Source organism: Corvus kubaryi, unplaced genomic scaffold (assembly GCF_017639235.1).
Source record: "Corvus kubaryi isolate FWS band 111438036 unplaced genomic scaffold, C.kubaryi_AGA036_p1.0 138, whole genome shotgun sequence".
Classification (NCBI taxonomy): Eukaryota; Metazoa; Chordata; class Aves; order Passeriformes; family Corvidae; genus Corvus; species Corvus kubaryi.
Genome location: NW_024580672.1, coordinates 23,384,399 through 23,408,544, shown reverse-complemented (window position 1 = coordinate 23,408,544; position 24,146 = coordinate 23,384,399). Strand labels below are relative to the sequence as shown.

Here is a 24,146-nt window from a genome sequence, read left to right as displayed (position 1 = left end):
TGTAATATAAACGTAAAGAAAAAAGATGATATTTACCACCACATCACTGCACGACACAACACTTGTGCACATTTGCAATAGGTTTACCTGCCCCAGCAGCTATTCGAAAGGACAGGAACACAGGCTGCAGCAAGTTAGGGAAAAATAGAAGTTACATGTTTGAAATATACATTGGTTTTTTTTTTGTTTGTTTGTTTTTTTGGTTTTTTTTTTTTCTTTACAGTCAGAGGTAAAAACAAAAACTTCCCTATGACTGGAAATAAAACATTGCAACATTTTTTGAATTAATGTAATTACAAAATGCACAAGGGAACAACATTATCTCCTCACAGATTTCTGCTCCCACTGAAATCTAAAGGAAAATTTTCCACTGATTTCTGTGGGAAGAGGTTCAGGTCCCATACACATCTCCCTTTTGTCACAGTGCCGCACCACTTTGGTGATGAAGGAAACGAAAATTGCTGTTTCTGAACTGGCTGACCCAGAGCTTTTTGTTTACTGGATAAGTTAGTAATTGCTCTATTTTAAAACCTTGCATGATACTGGACCAAACGCCTTAAGTGCATTTTTCCTTAGAAAACAATTCTCTGTCTCACAAGAACTCTGACCATGGAATTAAATAGGGGTATGTATTTGTGAGTTCAGATTTGCATGTACACATGCATCCACACATACAATTACCCACTATCCCTCTCTGAATTATCATTCAAGAGCCTCAGTGCTGTTTTTAGATAGGCTTTCAGAGGTTACCTCCTAGTCCTCAATTGGCTTTTTTCAAAGAAAGCAAATACTCTGTTTTATTGTATTTCTAACAGGTTTCCATCTGGTATCTTCAGCAAAGAAGATTGTTTGCAAAATTCAGGTATTTTATTAATTTCAACAACAGGTATTTATGTAATTCTTTGTCCTTTTTCTATAGTCTTTTTATCACTTGTTTGAATATGGAACTGCCAATATGTTCTTTTACTAATAGGCACCTATGCATCAACCTAGGTGAAGCTATGCTTTGAAAGCACAGTTGATAACCCAATGAAATCACTTGTGTTATGCTAGAACAGTTTTAAGTGTACAGATGGCTGCTCCTCTTCACTTGCACCACATCCTGCTTTCATTCTATCACCCATTGTCCCGTTCTTTGATTTCATACAAGCAGCTATTCTGATAAACTGACTTCAGCTGAATTTGACTTTGAAACATTTTCAAGGTGTTACTTTAAAAATAGGGCAGAGATATGGCTGACTTAAAATTAATAGAACCTAGTCCATACATTCTCCTTCCTAACAAAAAACTTAGAAGATAAAAGACTAAAATGTTTAATTTAATTACCTTGTGATCCCCCATGCAGACATTTGGCCCAATGTGGTCATATATTACTATCTTCTCATCATTTTCTGACTAGTTAAAAAAAACAAAAACAACAAAACACTAGTCAGTCCAAGGATTCTCCAGATTACACACAGAGAAAGAAATATTGGAAATATTATGCAAGTAGGTGAAACCAGTTTCTGAACGAGGTGATATTAACACATCTTAGCTTGGCCTCTCCAGAGGAAGACTGTGTAAAATGAACTTTTATGCCCAGTACCGCTGGCAGTAATTTGTGCAGTTTGCCTGCATAAAAAACCTCCTGAGATCTCTGTTTCTCCTCCCTGCTGACAGGACCTTGGGAAATTTTTGTGGCTAACACTGTGCTAAGTGAAATGAGTGACTTGTTGTAGTTGCATTCCAGGCTTCTGTTGCAAAATGCAGCAACCACATTTGGCCAGACCTTTTTTAAGAACAACACAACTTTTATTGAATTAGGTGAGATAAATGTTCTCTGAATTAAATGTAATCCATGTTGCCTTATAACAGCATTTGATTTCATCATATAAGGGATTTTAAATGTTCAGAGAGATGAATTATTATTTTCAGGTTCTGAGTATAATCTTTAATCATTTCTCTGAGATAAATTTCTTCATCTGAAAAAAAGCATTCAGTGATTTTAAGAAAAGCAGCAAATGACGGATGACATTCCTCCAGTCTCCATTATGAATTGCTTTCATTTTGTTCCATGTTGAACTTTACCCTTATACACTGACTTCTTTAGCATTTTTATCTTAACGAACAATAAAATGTAGTCATCTTTCTGCCGTTTGCAATAAACGTGATTTGGAGGAGCTATTTTGATTCTCTGGCACTGTACTTCAGGAATAAATACAAATACATTGCCATACAAAACAATTTCTTATTGTGCTAAACAATTTCTATAAGCTAATTAAATCTGTAATCTGGACACTCTCGAGTCTCTAATACAATCGTAGATGTGCTTTAAACTAGTTGGCAATACTAATTTATTTTGTATGAAACAGTCAAGACTTTCTCATCTGTAATCAGTCAAGTTTGACTGGGCAATAACTTTATATAAACAGTAGCATTTAGGACTATAAAGTTAAAACTGAATTATCTTTAATGCAGTAAGGAAGCTTAAGGTCAGATTTACTTTACAGCACGGTTGTCTGCCAAAAATATAAAAACATAACCTTCTGCATTGTATGCATGAGCACTTTCCAATATTTCAAGATCATAATGCCACCAGCATCGGAAGTGGGGATACATTCATCAAAAGCGACTTGATAATTTACAAAGGCAGCATAAAATTGTGGATTTTCAACTGCATAATCTTTAGACAGATAAACAAATTACAGCAGTGCACAAGCAGAAACAATATACACTTGGCTGAGCATTCATTACTTCATGCGATCAGGCATCAGCGCAGCTCCTGAGCAGTGGGCAACCTTTGGTGGTTTAGGGCTCAGGAAGCATAAAATAACATGATGGTGAGGTAACCGACCATGGCATGATAGATGATGTTGCATGAAAGCTGTTTACAGCCCCATGTCAGTACAATCTGTAATGCCTACTGTGTAGCTGAACACACTGTACAGTGGCAGTTTGTGCACACTATCCTCTCTTTATCTAGGATTTAAATGCAGATTTATTACAATTTTTGTTTGAAACAAAATATAGAATTGCTTAGGCAGAAAAATAAACACTTTATTAACTATAAGAAAAATTAATACAGCAAAATAATTACATGCATAAGAATATTCAATAGATAGTTATGACTGAAAAAATTCTTTAAAAATTCATATACATTTATATTTTAAGGATTTGTTACAGTGTAATCAATTATTTAAAATTTGCTTTTACTTTCTTCAGAGTTCCTTTTAAAGCTTCAAAGTATAGGTCTCTGCAGTGGAGTAAGTTCTCAGTCAAGGCCAACACTGCTTCTTGTGTAGAACCACAGAAACCTGTAGGGTCATTTTGCCCTTTCCTCTATCAGTTCAGCATTCTTTTCTAATGACTATTTTCATTAGGTTTTATGGGCCAGAATCCCTGTTTTGCTTTGGGTTGGATAAGCTAGCTCCTATGTTTGGTACAGGCTCACAGAGTTAAAGCCCAGTCTGGCCTCACCAATGCGCTTCTGGAGATACCCCAACCTGCCTGATCACGATTTGTAAACGCAAAGCTCCAGAGAGAATGACGCGCACTTTTAAAGGTAAGCTTTGAATGATCCAACTGATCGGGTTTCTGTTACACAGAGAATGGGAATTGTAACTGACCTCACACTTACAAACTTCTTCAGTGCTCTAACTTTGTTTTCCCTTGTTTAATCTTCTCCCATTATATCCAAGTTATAGCCCTCTAGATAATCAGAAAGAATTCCTTTCTCTTGGTACTGTTTACACTCTCCAAGCTTTTGTGTACACTTTTATCTCCTTATTCATAGCTTAAAAAAAAAAAAACATCTTCCCTCACTGGCCACTCTTTTCATGGTTTTAATCCTTTGTTCTTTAGGAATTTCATGGTCGCCAAGTACTATCCGTAATATTTTGGGTAAAGTCTCACTTTTTCACATGATATTTTTGTGTAAGAAAACCAAATAACACTGATTTTGACATTACTATTTGACTATAAAGCCTGTATTGCCTTTAGGCTTCACATTTTTTTACTGAATACTGCAGTACATGTATTGTCTAAAATTTTGGGTGAAATTTCAAGATGTCATGCAGACACTTTTTACACATTAAAACGTGTGAGGAAGTGCCTTGACTTGAAATTCGAGTAGCTGTGGAAAACATGTTCCCAGCCTTTTAGTGAGTTATATACTGCAAAGCAAACAGTCTAATCATGAGATAAATAACCCCGACGAGAGAGAAAAAGAAGGTTATAAACTTCAGGAGAGCAAGTTTCAAGGGTGTAATTAATTTAAACAGGAAAAAAAGAAGCCATGAAGCTATAGAACACTGATTTACTTACACGATTATTTTCTGTAATTCACTCCCACTAAGCAGCATTAATTATACAGGAACACACAGACAGACACACGACTTTTGGCAATTTTGCGTTCAGTAAGTCTGTTAGAGTCATACAGTCTGGTCAGCAAGACAACCTCACTGCAGTACATCCATTTATGCAGCCCGCCCACGGCCACGGCCAGCCGGCCAGCTCAGAACAGAGAGAAGTGGGAGAGATCTTGTATCACACACCCTTTTCCTGATCTGTTCTTGGCCCTTTAGAACAGCTGGTAACCAGCATCAGCAGGATGGGGTCTAGGTGCCACGAGGAAGCACACAGGAACAGAGGCAGTGGAAGTTGGCACAGGTAACCAGTTGACCTGGTCCAGTGCTTCCAAGGAAAGGAGGAGGGCCGAGTGGAACAAAAAGGAGAGAGCAAATGACAGAAAAGAAAACTGGAAGGCTCCTGAACCATATTTAGATCATTTAACCTTGGATAGAGCATCACCAACTAACCCTAACCCTATCTATAAACACCAAAATCCCAAGAGGAATTGTATGTTCTAAAAATGTTTCACAAGCTTATCTCTAAAGCTCTAACGGAATGTCTGAATTTAGGCACCTCGTTGGTGTACCAAAGTTAGGAGCCTACCTGCTGGAGACTATCCTCATTCAGGGGACAGCGATAGATTTGGCCTGTCTAGGACTTGACATATTCTTGGGAGTACCTTAGGAAATCTACCACTCTGGTAACTCAGGTGCCTCCAGCTGTTGATGTACAGGTTTTTCTCTCAACTGCATGACTCCTCAGCAGTCACTTGTACCCGCTTCTGTCTGCATCCCTGCTGAATCCCTGGTATGGGCAGTGCTGCTGTTTATGTTACTTGTAGGGTGGACTGGGCTGGGGGACTAATGGGGCCTTTTTATAGGGGCTTTTTATTTACAGTTACTCTCTTTAAAGCAAGCAGTTTCCCGGTGCTGTGCATCCCCGCACAGAAGAGCACAGAAGTGGCACAGGTCAGAAGACAGCTGATCATCATTGGCAGCTCAGATACCAAAAGAACTGCTTGTGAAAGCTCGTCTTTTAGTCACTGTCAGTGGGTTTATGGGGCCAAGTCCCCCTTTTTGGGTGCAAAGCACTGGAGGCACACCCCTCTATGTACTGCCATGGTGTGCTGTCTCCAGCTTGGCAAGTGTTTGCTACAGGCAAACTCAAGGACAGTCTTTCAACCCTACCTGCCTTTGGTGCAGATAAATGCAGTGTGGAGGTACTGGGGGGCTGCAGGTCTGTACTTACTTTCAGAATGAGCTCCTTGGCTGAGTGGGACATCAGGATTCTGTCGCACCAGGCTGGACATCTCGTGTTCATGTACTGCCTTCCCTGGCTAGAGTCCTCGCTGTAGGGATAACTGCAAACAAATCCCAACCACAACCATTAATGACTCTTGGCAAAGCAGTCTGAAACCTCTGGCTCAAAGGGCCATAGTATTTCCAAAATTTCACTGTCTAGAAGCAGCTCTTCTAGACACTTGTACGTGTTTCTATTTATTTTCTCCTCCCTCTTTCCTTTTCATGTGCTCTTTCTCTATGTCTCTTCTCAGATCTACAACTCTACTGTAGAGTTAACAAGTTAAGACACACACAAAGAGTTTCAAAAGAGAGTTTCAAAACTCTCACCTCCTACCTTGTGCTTTTGCATGTGAGAGTGTTTAAAGACAGCAAACTGTTTATCTGTGTGGAAGTACAAAAATCAGTTCAACAACAACTTGAAAGTAGACAAGAGACTATGGAAAATATACATGCAGAAGGTGAGAAATGAAACCTAGGGGAAAAAAAAAAATTCATCTTGTGCAATTTCTTTGCAGGATTCTCTCAAGGGGAGTTATCCAGGAATAATTTAGCAGAAAACAGAGTTCAGAGTGCTGGGATCACTGCAGCTATACAGAAACCTCTCCTATATGGATTCTTTAAGGGTGATAGAAAGGAAGACAGGACAAGACAGCAGGCCTTGCAGGGGATTTTTTCAGAACCAAGGAATCAGGAATGTGGTTTGAAGAAAGTGATGCTGACTACATAAGATCCTGTACCTATGAAATTGTGTTAAGAAAAAGTATATTATTTTGTAAAGACATCTTGAATAGAAGCAGATTAAATGGTAGCTACACTCTGGGGTCATCATAAACATGCTATGACATCTCCAGTGCATTCTAACTTAGCTTTAAAGGACAACAGAAAGTGTTTATTTTAATCTTCAAAATATAACTAGAGTAACACACCTGTGTGAGCCCATGAGCTGAAATCATTGGAAGCACCTGAGGGGCAACCTCTGGCTCACCCTCAACAAGCTGAGGCTAGAGTTTTTCATGTCTCACCCAAATGTTCTCATCAGTTTAGTAAGACAGACCTTTGCATTCCATGATGGCTCATCACACTGTAAAAGGCCCACTGTTTTCTTAGACCATTTCCAAAATGGCATGTGGGAGTAGCTAAGAAGGGGTTTTGGAGAAATCCAGAGGGTTTGTGACAGGCTCAATTTCTTGAATATTGGGCCAGAATTAATTGAAGTCTGCCTTGATAAAACTCTTAAAACCCCCAAACATCTACATATGTATGTGTGAGTGTATTTGAAACAACATTTGCATTTTATTCTGCTCCTCAGTGAATTCATAAAGGAAATACTGAGGTTTTTCTGAAATTTGTGTTAAAATAAAATTTCTAGTATTGTAGAAAAAGGGTTTGCATGCTTGAAGAGAAACTTATTTACCATCCTGCTTGGTGTGATACTCTGAAACAGAGACGTACAGCTCTCTACCAAATGGGTTTACAAGCTACAGTGCCATTAAAAAGATTAGCCATGGCAAACATCCAAGAAAAGCGTACTGAATGTATTGGAACAAACCAGTGATCTCAGTACGTTTTCCACCTCATCAAACCTAACAAGACTCATTTTCAAAACATATTATGAGAATTCAATTTGCTGCTTCACTGACATATAGAAGTACAGCTTATTTCTGAGTGTCTGTGAAATATTTTGATGATGTAATAGTACATTGGTAGTAGAAGCTCTTTGTCTGCAACTTAAGGGTTGACTTTTTCTCATAACCTCTTACTCTACTTACTCCAGAACCCCAGATAACTGAAGCTACTTTTTATGACATAAAGGTATAAGAATCAATCACATTTCAAATAATCCTTCCTTTTACAGCATTAACTGTATGGTTTTTGAAATATGATGTTCTGTACCTGGAATGATCTGTTACTGCTATGTGTTAGAGCATTTAATCCTAGAGCCTATATTCTATGAAATGGGATTTATCAATTTGCTTTATTTATCTTAATGTTTTCACAGGGTGAAAACTTCTGCCAATTTTTCAAGGTCTTTAGCACTGATCACAGAGTCAAAAAGTTACTGTAGTTTACCAGTATCTTTGAAAAATCAGATTTCTAATGGCTGGGACAGAGATAAAAATAAATGCTGCAAAATTACCCAGACAAAATGACCTGTAGGTAATAATTTAATATAATAAAGTGAGGCAAGCTCTTCTTTTTCCAAGGCAGAATCCTTCGAAGGAAGCAAGAAGCATGGAGTGTTCTGTCTCACTGCACCCCAATGAATAAGGCTTCTCCCTCCCTCCCTCCCCTCTGGCGTGTGCAAGTCCCACTCTCAGTGAAATGCTGACACTGACATAATAAAAAATCCTAACAAGATAAATGCCCCCAAAATTGGGAAAACTATTTGCTCTCCTCCTTCATGCTCTAGAGGGGTCACAAACACCTTGAAATAAGCAAAATTCTTCTGTAGATGGGCTCAAATAGTGGTCACAGCTAAATATGACTCAAAATTCCCATGAGAGATTCTTTTTTTTTTTTACTTTCTGGGTTGTACGGATATTTTAATTTATTATATGCCACTGATCTTAAATAGATTTTTGCAAAGAAAAGCTCTATTAGAGATTTCTGGAATATACCTGTCACTGAATAAACATGCTGCTGAATGTGTACTATTCCAGAACAGAACTTTTCAAATACCATACACCCCCCCCAGAAGTTGTCTCCACCATCCTCTTCCATAGCTAAGTGAATAGTGGCATGAAAATAGTGTGACTGCTTCCAGAAATGAATAATCTGCATGTGAACTCTGAAGCTTTTGCTTGTTTGGAGTGTTTTTAAGGGTCTTGTCCCCAAGGATACTCTGGTGTCTTACATAATGTTACTTCCTTTGGATGTCTTCCCACCAGCTGATGGGATTTAAACCCAGGCAAGAGTAGCAATGGAAGGAGGAGCTTACAGGTGCATAGGCATTTCAGGAAGTCTGATGATTCTGATGCAGCCGTAACAGAAAGATGTTGCAGAATCAAAGACTCAGGGAAAACGCCCAAAGGCTCAGAACCAGCTGCCGATCCAGCACGTGGTTTCAGACTCAGACCCGGAGTGGGTGCCCAGGAGGCAGCCCCTGTGTGCTCTCCTGCTGGCACGCACCTGCCGAGGCCGGGGGCTGCGGAGCGCGCAGCGGGCACCGACGGCACCGCATGGGCTTCCGCACAGCCGGCACGTGAAGGCACAACGCTCCTTTTGCTTTTTCCCATACAGCCACTGCCCAGAAAGCACAGATTCATGATGGGACTCAGGAAACTGGAAAATATTTCCACTTGCTTCAGTGGGTAACCAAGACACGAGTGTGCCGATACACGCTTCTATTTGACCGTTCACTTTTTGTTCTTTCTAAGCTGGCTTCATGATTTCCCTTCTCTTGTCCTTCCTTTCAACCCCACTTCTTGACTGCTTCTTTGCCATCAGGCATAAATAGTCTCTTAAAAATTACTGTAAATTTAAGCTTGTGTGCATGCAAAAAGCAGAACTATTCTTGTAATACCCATCTTCCAAAAGACATTAGGAGTAAGACTGTCTACGATCAAGGGCATTAAATTAGATTTGTTTTGCTGACATCTCCAGCCTCTTTTAACACATTCACTCAAGGCAAGTAAGGAACTCACAGTTCTTAAGTCAAAACTTACTTAATAATTCTAGTCAACAGATTTTCTGATTTGTGAATTGTAGAAATAATTACAGATTTGATAAAAACGACTGCAGATCTGATAAAAAGAAATTTAAGGACTCTATACCAAATAATCAAAAGTTAACAATTCCAGTAGCAATCTCTCAGAGGGGAAGTAGTGTGCCATCCTTCTGTGCTTCCATCCTTCATCTTGACCACCAGGACGATGACCGTGGCAGAGAAAAAAGTAAAACCAGCTCTCCCTGTCCCACAATTAGATAGGGAAGAATGTATTATTTTTTCCTTCCATTAGCATTCTGCCTCAATCACAATCTACCTTGTGTAACGCACAGAAAACAGTGATCTTGAGAATGAATACTGAGTGCTCATGTAAAAATGATGACACAACAGATAAAGGCCTCTAGGTACCACTGAAACAAATGATAAATAGATATAATGCTACCACATCAGGTATTAGAGGTAAGGCTGTACACACTTCCTTAGTATTCCGCACAATTACAGACTTTTTTACACACACTGTATTACATCTATTTAAAAATACATGGGGAAATGGGGAATTCCACATGGAACAAATTTTATGCCCTATTTAAAACAGTGGCAAAGTTGGAATTTAGGACCTTAACCACTCATATTAGCAGGGTAATTAATAGCAAAAAGAGACTGTTATTCTCTGTGTATGCCAGCCAGCAGAATTATACAAAATACACTTTGACTGTGCATGCCCCTGGATGACGCATGGACAGGCAGTTCTGGAGCATCCATGTGAAAAGCTTGCACAATTTATCTCCAGTTGTTTAGGATTTACTTTTTGTCAAGATGCTGCTTCTAGCTGCTTTTCCACGCTATTTCACAAACTTTTGTTTCAGTTACACTTACTTAGTCAGGATTACTGCCAGGTGGGTTTTCTGAATAAAACTTCCAGCAACATCATTAATATAATGTTTAATATTGTTGAAATTCAACCAAATACTTTGATGAATTGCTAACCTACTCTGTTAATAAAGAGCAGGCTGTCCAATGAACTCACAGTCAATAAGGATGAGAACTACTTGGCAATTGTTTGGGGAAAATAAACCATTAAGAGGGTCAGTAATATCAGAGCACTACTACTGCTGACAGGTATTGTCAGAGATGATTAGACACCTTTACAAAAATGCTTACTGCAGGGTGAAAAGTTGTCCGACATCATAAACCATCCTGTCAGCAGTGCCTTAACTCAAAACACAAGCCAGCAATGCTGTGTATATAAATGTCTCCTTAACTAGCATTTCCAGTTAGGGAAAACGCTCCTAATGAACTCTTGGGTAAGAATGGATAAAATCTGTTAGTGAGATGGGTGAAATGTACTTTCTAACAGGAAACAATTAATTCCCTCTGGAGGGCTCTTACCTCTACCTGTCCCAGGCAGTTTGCTGCAGCTCGCGCCGCTCAGAGAGCACGCGGGACAGGCCCTGCTGCCAGAAACGCTCCGGTGCTGCTCTGGGGACTCTGTCTTCTACAGACAACACACTTCCACTGCTGGTGTAGGAAGTGTGGCAGCACTCACTAGGCAACAGTGGGGAAAATTCAGCTATTTCATCTTTTTTAGTCCAGTAAAGGTCATTCTGAACAATTCTGCAGCCTACATCTAGGTTCAAACTTTATCATGTTTCAGGGAGTGGAAATGCCTCCCATTCAAAAACTCCTTGTGCTCCCTCATCCGTCAATAGTCCCCACATTTTATATCACTGATTTTTTTCTAATACAAAATAATTGAGATGGGATAGAACTATAAAGCATCAATGAAAACCAAGCTCTTTATGGGAAAAGCTGAGATACAGTTTTGATTTGGTCCATTTTATTTTTGAGCTTAGGTATGAGTACTCACATTTACTAAACCTTTTCTCACTTTTCAGTCTTTCTATTTATATATGACATTGACAGAGAACTTCAAAAGCGGAATCAGATAATTATTTACTATTATTTACTATTTTCATATTTTCTGAAAAAATGCTGGATAAATTTACCTTCAGCTCTGACATGCACTCAGATTGTCTGAGATACATTTACCTGGAGAAAGGATGGTGAATGTGGACTGCCAATACAACCTTTGGGTGCTCTGAAAGTTTTAAGGCCAAAGATATAAATAAAAATATTTTGATATTTTTAATTTACAGTTAGCATTAGTGTGAACTGGTACACGAGTGTGATTTCAACAAAATGCCATTCAACCAATCAAAGGGTGACATCTAATTTTTGTCAGCTACCAGAGTGTTAGTTTCTTCCTCAAAATTGAATTACCATTTTTTATTTCCCTGAACCTGAGAGTTGGATTCCCTAGATCTCTTCCTAACAAACGACCCCATGTAATTTATCTTCATATGGTCATCTTAGGCAGCAGATCTAAGCTAAGCAGTAAGACACACTGCTGTTTGAATTAGATTATCTGCTTCACAGGTACCAAAACACTAATAAGCCTTGGTGATGCTCTGCGAGCCAACTGGCCACGATACGTGTCTCACTTCAGCCAGATCAGGAGGGCAAACAGAGCCCTGCAAACATAGTAGTTATAGAACAATGTGTTAAACAGCTGCTACTTGCACAGGCTACACTAACACCATGGTGATAGTACCAACAATTGGAGTCAAAGGTGACAATGGGAAGGGGGGGTCGCCCGGGCAAACCAGCAGCAAAGGGCAGGATGGGTAAACAGGACTTGAGCCCTGATTGGGCACAACACAAAAAAGGAGGCTTAACAACATGGTGTTTTTATCAGAATCTTTTTTATGGATTTATGCTGGGCATATTGCTTTTTGTCTTAACACTCGTCTTTGGAAAATACTGGTCTGTAATATGCTTCAGAGTGAGCATTCTTGTATCACCAGTGTTGCTCTGGACCTTTTTCAGTTAAAAAAAAAATAAACCCAGAGCCTCTTTCTTGTGAAGGGAGCATAATGCAACCCTTCACTTTCTGTGAAGAACATTCACCCAGAATGTTCTCCATAGCGAAAATCTCCCCTTGCTGCTCACACCCTATGGCCAAACCCTGGTGATGAGGAGGACACGTGCTAGTGCTCACTCCATCCCACTGGCACCAGAACCTGCCCAGGACCAGAGGCTGACACGTGGCTGATGGCAACTGGCACACTGTGCTCTGCTGTTTGATCCCAGAGCTGTGGGGAGGCCCAGCTAGCAAAAATGGATTATTTGGCAATACTAAAATAGATTATTTGGCAATAAGTGAATGCTGAGTGATGCACTCTGTTGCTTTAATAAGAATAATGCTGTATCCCACTCAATGTATGCAATACTGCTACTATTACAAGTGGATAAATGGAATTATGAATAACGTTGGCTTGTTGGGAAGGACCCAGTGCTGGCTTGTTGCACCAGAACAGCCTGATGTTACTGTATATGACTGTGATTGAGCTCAATGTCTTTTCTGGGATTGTACCTGCCTGTACTTCTCAAAAGTACATTATTTTGGGGCTAAAACGTACAAAGTCTCATGCTGGAAAAAAATAACTGGGAACCTGAGGCAAGAAGTGGGTCAGGGTTCAAGCTCCAAACTATTGGGCTTTTCAGCAGTACATTCAGATGGGAATACAATGGACAGCCTTGCTGGCAGCAAAGACCATAAGCTCTTTAGAATATGCTTTATTTTCTGCTTGCAGCATAGTCTGTAGTCCTTACCTTACACATGGTGTAGACTAACTCTTTGAAACTTTTTTACTTCATTGGTTTTCCTTTCTTTTCCCCTTTGCCACAATTCCTTAAACCAAACAGAACTGCCTACTTGGGTAATGCTCTCCAGTTCCTCACAAATTAAAGAAACACCCTGTTTCAATTTGCAAACAGAATTGGTGAGAGTGGCACTGGTTTAATGTGAGGAGAAACATGGAGGAAAGATCTGCCTGAAAAACCATTGTAATGATTAAATTCTAATTGTTTTGGAGGAAATGACAGCTGTCTCTCTGCTTCCAGCTGGGAATTTGTTCCTGTGCTCCAGCCTTAGATGCTGGAAGCACCCAGACAACTGCATCATGTCATGTGGGAATTTGTTCCTTGGGGATTGAGAGATCCATGGGTGACTTCACATACCTCACTAATACCTGGAAGGTGTTTTACAGTGCATGAGTGAATCTGAAGTATTTCTGTTCAGTGGAAAATACTTCTTAATTGACAAAAAAAAAAAAATCATGTTAAAAAAGTAAGTGATAAAGCAAGCATAAAAATAACCTAGGGCTTTTAAATTTAAGTGCCTAATTTCCCTTTTGTGAGACAACAGGATGCAGCAGCATTACTGAGGTGATGATCTAGGAAATGAGAATTCCCTTTGCTTCAGGAGTGCTGCCCTGCCCTGGCAGCAGGCAATCTGTATGATCTGAGAACATGCAGAGAGGCAGTGAGAAAACTGGAAAGGAAGGGGGGGGCCTGTTGACACCTAAACCATCATCTTGTCCTTCCATGTCACACCCAAGGGTGACCTCAGGGCTCTGTGCAATGGCACACAGAGGTTCTGCTCTGAATGGTCTCTGCAGAAGGGAAGGAACAAGGGAGCGCTCTGGGCTTTGCTTCATGCAGAGCAGGCTGGCTCAGGGCAAATCAGACCAGAAAAATACATGTGTCGTTGTGCAACCTTCTAGAATAGAGAAGGGTCATGGGACAAAATACAAGGTAGAGAAAATATATTTTATAGACTAAATAAGATTTTTGCAGAATAATGAACCAGTGCTAGAGAGAATTCCAAAGGAGGAACACCCTGTTGAGAGTAAATGAGATTCAATCCATCTCCTGGTGAGAGGCATCAAAAGCCAAGACACTGCCAGTGCAGAGGGTCTGCTTGAGACAAATATCACACAGAGGGTATCTAAGACACAAACATATGTCCAACAAGTAAATTACATGACAGCCTAATTCAACAGCAAACAAGAATAGGTCACTTTAAGAGAATGATTAATACATAAGATTGCTGTGCATGCAGCCTTATCTGAGAGCAAACCTTGTATGTGGGTGTGAACTCTTGCTAAAGTCAGCTCCTATCTTTGCTATACAACAGCTACAAGAATAATTATAATAATTAATGGAGAGCAGTGATAAAGGTAACAATTGCCCACCTGTATATTGACAGACCACAATGTAGTTACTTCTTTTTTTCACATCTCCTGCCTTTTGCAGTGATTGTTGACTACTATGAAGTCCTTTGCAGCCTCACACTGGGCTATTTGCTCATGGCCAGACTGTTCAGCCTGAGTGACAGATCTTACAGAGTTTAAAATTCTAAATTGTATTTAGTCTCCAGTGGCTTGGGTTGCTACAGACTACATTAGATCACAAAGGGTAAGAAGATGAAAACATGAATATTTACCATATAAAGTAAAAGGCCTCAAAATACAGGAGTATAGGAGTGGGTGAATAATGCCTGAAAAATACTCTGTTGGAAAGATTGTTTACATGTTGCCTAGAAGACCTGCCACATAGCCCGTGGCTTTTTGTTAAACTGTGGCTTCCCTGCCAGGCTGCCCTCACCTTTTGCATATCTCACCAGGACAGAGGAAGGGTTTATGAGGGAAGGGTGGGCTCTGGACAGGGCCAGAGGAATGCCTGGCCCAGGCTGTCCTCCTGCCACTGCCCTGCAAGCTCCAAGGACCCTGGACAGAACATGCTGGGAGCCTGTGTGGACACAGCATCAGTAGATCCGGGTCCAGACCAGGTTGCGTAAGACTCTTTTCCCTGGAAGTTCATTCACTGCATCCCTGGCATGCTCCTCTGGGCACAGGCATACAGAGTGGTGAGCTGATACGGCTTAGGCACATACATTAAAGAATTAAAAGGAACTCAGAATTGAAGAGGAATTTAGGAAATGCTTTAGGGCTGCTGAACAGAGAGGAGATAAGTGACAGGCCTGCAGATGCTGTCAGTGCTGTAAAATCACAGAAGGAAGGAATGGTTTGGGTTGGAGGCACCCTTAGGCTCAGTCAAGGCTTTGTTCTTGATGGTTCTAAGGGGTGACTACCTGAGCACCCCTCCCTCTGCACCACAGTGCAATGGTCACCCACGGCAGGAGGAAGAATTCACATCAGATCAAGCAGACATATGGTCTTAAACTAAATGACAGTATTGCACTGGGGAAGAACAAGAGATTAGTTTTGAGTTCCCTAAGTATGCCTGCAGAGATGCTATTTTTAGATGTGACTGTAGGAAAGCTCAGAAGTGGCTCTTCAATCCTTCCCACATTTAAGGTTAATTAAAAAGTCCTGAAGCTGTGTTACTGTGCAGTAACACAGAATCCATCAAGACCCTGTCAAAACTCCTTTGCATATGCAGTAACATTAATTTGCTGTGCTGCCTTAATACCATTCAATTTACAGATGCAAAATCAATTAATAAGTCTCATAGATGTACTACATAAATAATTGTTATTTACACCTACCAAAAATTACGTATGATTAAAAATAGTCATGTAGTTCGTAAAATCCAACAAATGCCCATTTGAATATTGTTTAGTAGTTTGAGAACCAAACTGGCAATTTTGAAAATCCTCATTCACCTGCCATCTTATCACCCTTGCCAAGGCTCTAGTCTCCCCTCCTAGAGCTGTTATTCAAATTTTGTCCCATGAACTGTAGAAGGAACTCTGAGAGCAGAACTCAGCTCCCTTCTCCTCACAGAGGTGGGGACTGGCCACAGGCTGACAGCATCCTCTACTTCTGTACTTGTCCTTTTGATGTCACACCGGCTGTACTCAGAAGGAGTAACCCAAGGCAGATATGGTATAGGGGCAGAAAAATCCACCTGCAACAGCCTTGCAAGGTGCTCTTCTGTGATTCTGCTGTGAACCAAAGGGAAGCATGTGTTCTACTTCTTGTTTTGGAGCCTCTCATGTCACATTTCAATACACAATAAAAGCAATGGTCATTACAAACTTGTAAAGTCTTGAAAAATAGCTTTTCTAAATATAGAATTGACTGTCCTGGCTTTTAGTGATTTAAGCCAGGTCTACAAGGCTGTATTAATTCAGTTACAGTGTTATGTGCAGCCTTTCCCAATGGACAGTCAACATAACACACCTTCCTTCATAGGCTTTAAATGAGGTGTGTCCTCACTCAGAGCACCACACAGCACAGAAGATTTGGAGTAACTTGTTGTAGAACAGTTCTCTTTGGAACACCCAGTGCTGAGAAGAGCTGTTCAGAGATATTTGTGTTTTCTCAGTGGCTGTCTGGACTTGGAAAATATAACAATGCAGGAAAAGAGGCCCCTGGTATTTCAATTACTCTACAGAATTATTCATTATTGCTTAGAGACAAGCAAGAATTCAGCAGTTTACAAAAAATATTGTGAAGTGTTCTTGACTCAGTACAGAATGTACACTCTCTACAGAATTAAAACTTTTGATAGTCCCTACAACACCAAATTTTACTTTTAGGAACCATTAGCACAGGGACTAGAAAGAAAATAAGAAAAGGTTTATATAACATTCAGTTTATAAAAGCTGGTATTAAAAACACAATATAGTAGGCTGGGAATATGTACAGACCTATTTTTTTTTGCCAAAACCTGTGCATAATGATTCCTGAGATGTTTTCCTAGACAGGTCATAAGAGTTAAGTGCTCTCCCTGGTTGCTTGATGTAGTTTACAATCAGCTGAGAAAAGTAAGTAACAAACTGCAGGAAAGCACACAGCACACTGCACATGGATTTTGAAGAGCAAAATGAAACTGATAGTTACAAATACAGTGAAGAACAAAACTCCATTGAGGTATTTCCAGCACATCATTTCATCATGGAATTTTATAGTTAGAGAATTGCTTCAGAAGCCAACATTTCTATCACTACTTATAATGAAATGCTACCTCAGGGTCATGAAAAACTGGCAATGAGAAGGACTGACAGTTTCAGAATTTTAGGTCCCTAAATAAAAAGGTAAGAAGAACCTTGAGCTTTTTAAATGAGAGTTTGCATTTATTTGGTTTCCCTTCCTTTTCTTTATTATTTTCCCTAAATCCCAGACATCAAGAGTGGTATCTCTTCCCAATCACTCCTGTACAGACAAACAGAGCCTCAGTTTCCCAAAAATTTAAGAATATATGAGTTTTTTATCAATGTATTAAGGCAATTTAGCAGTTCCTTAGTATAGTGACTTCCTTTAAAAAAAATTTTACCAGTATAAAAATAAATGCCTACATGACTATCATGGTTTCATTTGAAATTAAGAAAAATGGACAGAGAAATCAACTGTAAAAGATGCAGATATATTAACATAAAACAATTAATACAGAAAGATATAAAAATGTTCTCTCTGTTCAGATTAGTACAATAGAAGAAATCTTTCCATAACTTCAAACAAAAACTGAGAATATGCAAGAATCAGACTTGACTATTTTCTCAGTCTGTACTCAGAAGTACTTAAGCACTTTGAGGTCACCAAAACTTCCAAATCTTAACAGCATCACTTTTACTCTCATTTTTTGTAACCACAGACTCGAATTTAAAACTAAATTCAGAAATACTTGTACAGTGGTAACTGAGAAAAGTACAATTAGAGACAAACAATTCTTTAGTATATGAAGAAGTTTTTGCAGGAGCGTGTGATGGAGCTGCTCACGGCGGCCCACATGGCGACCACGTGTGAGCGTCAGGACAGGGTTCAGTGCCCATGAGGCTTTAGGAAAATACTGCTCAGGCCCAGCTGGGCTCCAGACTTTCCCTCCAAAAAGGTGTTCTCTCTCCTACACTTGCCATATGCTGGGTGCCACCAGACACTGTTTCCTTACTAATTATTTTAATCAGTACTTTGCTCATTTTGATGCTACAAAGCCAGTATTTTTCACTGGGCACACAGCCCCTTATGAACAATGGGTACTGGCTGTCCTGGTCAGGACTGGAACTTGTGCTGCACTGGGTGCCACTCAGGGCACCAAGGTAAAACAGGGTCAGTTATAAGGCAGCCTGTTTCCACCTTTCCCTACTTACACCTGAGAAACTGGACCATGGTGTGACGCCACTCTAGGAGTGGTGTGAAAACAAACCCAGAAAACTGCTTAGAGCGAAATTTTGACCCCACTGAAGTTGACCACAAAAATATCACTGACTCGAAGGACCAAAGCTTTCAACCTCAGGCCAGCTACAGTAGTGTATCAGTAATATCTCATGATAAAGTCCAGAGAATAAGCAGTTTAGGTTGATAAAAAAATGGATTTTTAAGTAACAGTCTCCTGTGACTCAAAGGGCTGTGACCTTTCCTATCTATCTCAAAAGTACACTGAATTTCCACTGAATTGAGGGAAAAAGTTAAAAGTAGGACAGAAATGCAACTGTGCTATCGATTTGTAGAACTCTGTGTTCTACAATCAATCAATTAATTGCATGCAGAAATGATGAAGCAAATGAAAGAAAGAGAAAATTGTCCTAACTGCCCTTTCCTTTCCTGCGAGCTGTGAAAGGCAATACTTGGATGTGATCAGTACCGTTTTAACCAAGATACTGTCTGCATCCCATGATGTAAGTCCAGAACACCAAGCATCAAGAAGGATCAAGGAAGTAGAGAGTGATTCACAGACAAAATCACTAGAGGTGAAATCGACCATAATTAAAATAGCATGTATAAATTAAATTCTGGAATACTACTTTAAGGCTATCATTACAATTGCTTACAACTTCCTCCTAAATTCCAGTGCTTGCTAACTAAGCCCCTAAGCTTGACACAAAAGTGACCAGAGCTTTCTCTGTCCCTTCTTTCAGTGACACAGCCTTTGTTTGATGCACTTGCAGAACAAACGGATGCACTGCACACTTTCCAGCTAAGAATAACAAGAAGCTTAAGGAAATGGTTTTTAAATCTACAGGGCTGATTGTACCCTCCTTCAGTTACAAGGATTTTAGATACAAGTCATGCACTAGATATTGTATTCTGTTAAAAATACAAAATCTAGTGTATGACTGGATATATGACAAATGTAATTCAAGCTTGTATTTACAAATGTGATATAACAGCTGCTACATCATCATAAGCTACAGAAAAGAAAAAAGAGGAAAAATGGAGGAAGAACTACCGGAAGTAAAAGCAAGACATGTAGGCCATATATTTAATTTCTTCCTTGCATGAGTGAAAAGATTCCAAGTTAAAAAGAAGATGTACTACATTAAAATAATTGCTTTTTGCCTATTTAAAATACACGATTTTGCAGTTAATAGAACATTGTGGTCATTATTTCAATAAGAAGAAAAATAAATAATGTTATTTCTTCTGGGAAATCAATGTGCTTGTTTCATGAACAAAACTACCATATTGACCTGCAGTAACTCTTACAACTGAGAATCCAGTTCTGAAAGTACCTCACTTACACAGGACTTCCTGAGCCTGTGGCTGCGCAAGGACCATGGGATGGACAGTAGCATGTCCTTGCCTCATGACACAGAAAACAAGGAGGGATGGGTGAAAAAAGCATCCTAATGTAAAGCCAGTTTGCTCTTTGTGTATGCATGAGTTTAGCCTGTTGTTTTTATGTATTTTATTTTTTGCAATATTCTCATATTCAAGTCTCATATTTTGTCAGTATCATCTGCGTAAGTTTGAAGAAATTTTGTGTTAATTAAACTCAGTGTTAGCGTCCTTTCCATATCATCTTTCAGTACATAAAAATTTTTTACCATTTATTATTTTTACTATTACCTAGTTGTTATGGAAACCGAGCAAGTAGAACTAAGACACACAGAGACTACTCACACCTAATTTCTGATCTCTGCCTGAGGGGAGCATGACACCAAACTGCACTTACAGAGTGGTCTGAAGAATCTGAAAACTATTAATGGAACAATGTATTTTTGGCAAGCCTTGCTCTGGCTGAAAGCACTAATGTTGGAGAAATGAAGTAGGAGAGTATGTATGGTATAAAAATCATATCACTTCCCCTCACCTTCATCTACCCTGACCAGATACATGACGAGTGAGACACACTCAGGGATGTACACACACTGCTGGTCTACTGTTATCATTCTCAATCAATAAGGACAATTTAGAGTGGTGGCAACCTCTCCGTGCATACTTCCACTGTCCCAGGGGATCAATACAAATCAGTATCGCAGCTGGCTGGTGAGAAGTAATGAGATTATGATCACAAAAAGGCAAGCTTTCCGAATTTTTTCTTAGTGTATGCCAAAACATCATACTTTTCTATCTGTCCATGAAGCGTAAAATAGCAGTATTTAAAAATATTGTATCTATTAACAGAAAAGTATATAAAAGCATAGTTTTATCTGTCTTTTTTCTACCAGTTTTTGAACTTTTTCCTTGTGAATGCAGTATTCCTTTCCCTTGAAAGCAACTGTGAGATTTGACTTCCTCACTCTTGGAAAGGGACCATACATGTATAAAACGGCACCAAATTTTCCACAGATTTCTCCTGAACAGGACTACCATTTGCAAAAGGCTTGGTTTTGTATGATAGCAATACTTGTCTATTCATGGCTAAAACACCTCAGGGATGACTAAAATAATGCATGTGTATTAAGCCAGCCAAGTTATTCTGTCTTTAGTAGTTACATGATGTTTACTGAAACTGAAAAACCAGAATCTAAGTTCCTGCCCCCTTTCCTGATACCCCTCTTGTATTACCCTGAGTGATAGCAGCAGGCTCTACACCCCCAGCTGACCGCACTCCTGCTGAGTGCCTCTGCTCGCAGTCATCAAACAGCTTGAGGCAAAGACTGTCTTTATGGTTGCAATAATGTGATTTAACAGGTGGTCTAGCCCCAGTGCTTAAAAGTCCTTCCACATCTCTGAGCACACAATCCTGCCAGGTCTGTTTTAAGAGCAGCTATAAAAGACAGTATCAGTGGAACCCGAGTGATGAGCTACAGAGCACTACTTGCACGTGGTTTATTAATGATGGAGGGGATGTGGGGAGAATAAACAGTCATGAAAGGAACAGAGATCATTATAATTTCTGCAATAAATATGGGAACATTCACATTTTACCAACAGTGCAAATAACAATTATGTTGTAGCTGGTTAAATAAATGGATTACATATGAATCTTACCTGGGAGGAAAGGAGATGTCCAGTTCATACAATCTGTCTTTAAAGACTGACAGCTCTCTGTCAAATTCTAAAAGCTATAAAAGATAGAAATAAATGCATTCACTCTTTAATGTTGAACTGCAGCAATTTAAAAGTACTGCATTATATAAAAGGAAATAAAAAGAGACTATGATCACACAGCTTGAGGTACAGCCTTCATAGAACAGTTTTTATAATACAGTGTAAAACAGTCTGGACTATGTTGATGCATAAACAGTGCCTTGAGAAAAGTATTCAAAACATTCATTTTTCTCAATAAAAGTTGTAACACTGGCTCTTCACAGCACTGACCTGTAAGTGCTCTCATACTGCAAGAAGGCTACATTTCTTGAAATTACATTAGCAATATTTTCAGAGATAAACCAGACTAGCATTAAAAAAGTACAGCAAACTGGTATGCTAATCAGCCCGTGAGCATGTCAGTGAAACGTATCCTGTTACTCTGTATTATCTTTAGTGCAGATAAGCAGGAACAAAAATCACAAGGATGTGCACATCACTCTTCCCAAGCAAAGACGAGAGGTGTTCCTGAACACCTATTCCAGGTGGTGCATGGCAGATAGCAGACAGAGGGATATGTGTCAGTAGGTAAAGGGTGTTCCCAGGCAGCAGCCAAGACAGAGCACCAGAAACAGGTGTTTAACAAAGATGTCCATAAGTCTAGATTTAATGTCCTGTATAAATATTAGTCCTAGCTACATTTGTTTTCCCCTGGACCTCTACAGAGAAAATAAATATCCACAGTCTTTGTTCATAAACACAAACCCACTCACAACAACTCAATGATAATTATCCCCATTAAACCTGTAGTTGGTCTGATGGACACAAACTAGCTTACTCCAGAACCTGGCTGGGGTGCAGCCTGATATCCCAGGGAACTGGTAAGCTAAAGACAACAGCTCATCATCTGCACGGTGCTGGCCCTGGCTCTGAGGGCCGCTTGCTGTTCTGACAAGCGTCCCGGCACTGTCCCGCGCCACGGAGGTGTATTTGCCCACTGTTCATTAATCATGTCCCATCTCACAGCTGTGCTGATACCATTGTATGAATGGGAGAGGTTCCCAAAGAAATTAGATTGTGTCCCTCTTTCCCCTCTGTCACCTCATAAATCATTCCTGAAACGTGCAATTAGCAGCTACTTGTACACATTAATTATCTGTGTGAAAAGCAGCTACCTGAACCACCTGCACTGCTGATTAGCTCCATCTCCACGGCTCAGCCAGCTCTCTCCAACTTCTCCTGCCACGCTGCCATATGTAGGTACCTTTACATGAAGATGCCAGGTGATGGGCAGCTTTCCCTACTTTAGTTCAGACAACACCAAATGCTGCGACAGTATGCTGGAAAAGATTCTGCAATACCAATAACCATGACAATTTGTAGATGTTTTAACATCTGACTGAAAGCCTGAGAATTCAATATGTTTGGATAAATATTTAGAAATATCTGTGTGGAAACTTACAGTATATATCTAATAATATACTCAATCCTAAAAATGTTGGGCTGGTCCAGTCACTCACTAGTCTAACTGAAGCAATTTCAACATACTTGAAGAATAAATGGATGTTTCCATTACCATGAATGTTTCCAGACTGTGTTCTGTATTTCAGTAAGCAAAACAGATTGGTAGCCACGATACATACACACTGGCTATGAAAACAAATGTTTTGTTTTCAAACCATCCCCTTCCTGCTCCATGGGTCTCCACCTTAAAGGTATCAACTGCCCAATATGTATCTGGGAGAAGAAAACCAAGTTGCCATCCCCAGTTAAAACTATTAATTGAAATGTCTGTCTATTAATGTGGTGCAAATATGTATTTCCTACTTTTCCAAGTAAACAGCTCAGAGTAGGGAAAGGGAGGCATCAGGAGAGAAGGCTGTTTCTGAAGCGTTAAACTGCGAGGACTGAATGAAAGAACAATGCTCCCCAGAACACAATGGTATAAATTACTCATGGGCATCCCAAGGGCTGGCGAAGTTCAATAGATGCATTGTCCTCTCACACCAATCCACATTTTCAAAATTTTATACATTCAGATTGTTCTTGCTATGATGGTACTTGCAAACTCAGTGAGGCCTGGGGTTTAGAGGACTAAGCATTTGGATGTGCATTATTACCCACAAAAATTTCTGCTGTGTTTGTTTGCTGCAGTTGTGTACGTAGTGTCTGTGCTATGCAGATGAGCTGCTGACACTGGTGACAGATAACAGAAACAAGACTGCATTGTGTACTGCGCTGTCAGTTTCCCAAGTTTCCTCAGGTAAAGGGACAGCTTCAATCTGAATCGACACAGCCTAAGCCCTACTAGGTGCCTAGAAGTATTTAGGGAACACTCGTGGTGAAGAATTCATCCTGCCATGTAAAACAGCCAAATATTTTTGCTGGATAATTTAGAAAAGCTTTTATTTCCTGCTATATATTAAATAATTATGCACTTTTATAAATTATTCTTTTCCTAGCTGTTAAGTGACTGCGTTACAGTACCTGTAACTTTCTGTCCAAACACGACCACAAAGTGTGCAGACAGACACCTGCTCGCTCTTGCCGAGGGCAAGGACAGGTTATCTGTGTGCTCAGGGCTGAGCAGTGGGAACCTCCCTACAACCTCTCTGTGTTTACCTGGCAGCACTGCAGGCAGTGAGGAGAGGAAGGGAAGAGATGATGAAAACCTGAACTGTGTATTTTGTGAAAACTGCAGTTATTCTTTTCAGTAGAAGAGCATGTTTTAACTATTCTTTTTTGGTATGAAAAGCACTTGCATTCTCATTTAAGCCTGTAATCTCA

General features: G+C 39.8%; 1 protein-coding gene across 4 annotated transcripts in view; it reads right to left on the bottom strand.

The window, feature by feature from the left end:
- The window catches only part of INPP5A (inositol polyphosphate-5-phosphatase A), a 146,577-nt gene that overhangs the window by 1,654 nt on the left and 120,777 nt on the right, over positions 1-24,146 (bottom strand). Inside the window, exons 11-14 of one of the 4 annotated variants that reach the window (XM_042019651.1) lie at positions 21,321-21,394; positions 5,578-5,689; positions 1,327-1,395; positions 37-124 (exon numbers count right to left, since the gene is read on the bottom strand). In XM_042019651.1, the coding sequence (XP_041875585.1) occupies positions 44-124; positions 1,327-1,395; positions 5,578-5,689; positions 21,321-21,394 (336 nt within the window). In that variant the 3' untranslated portion in view covers positions 37-43. The remainder of the gene's footprint in view (positions 1-36; positions 125-1,326; positions 1,396-5,577; positions 5,690-21,320; positions 21,395-24,146) is intronic. The other 3 variants (XM_042019650.1, XM_042019648.1, XM_042019649.1) reach the window with 3 other exon arrangements.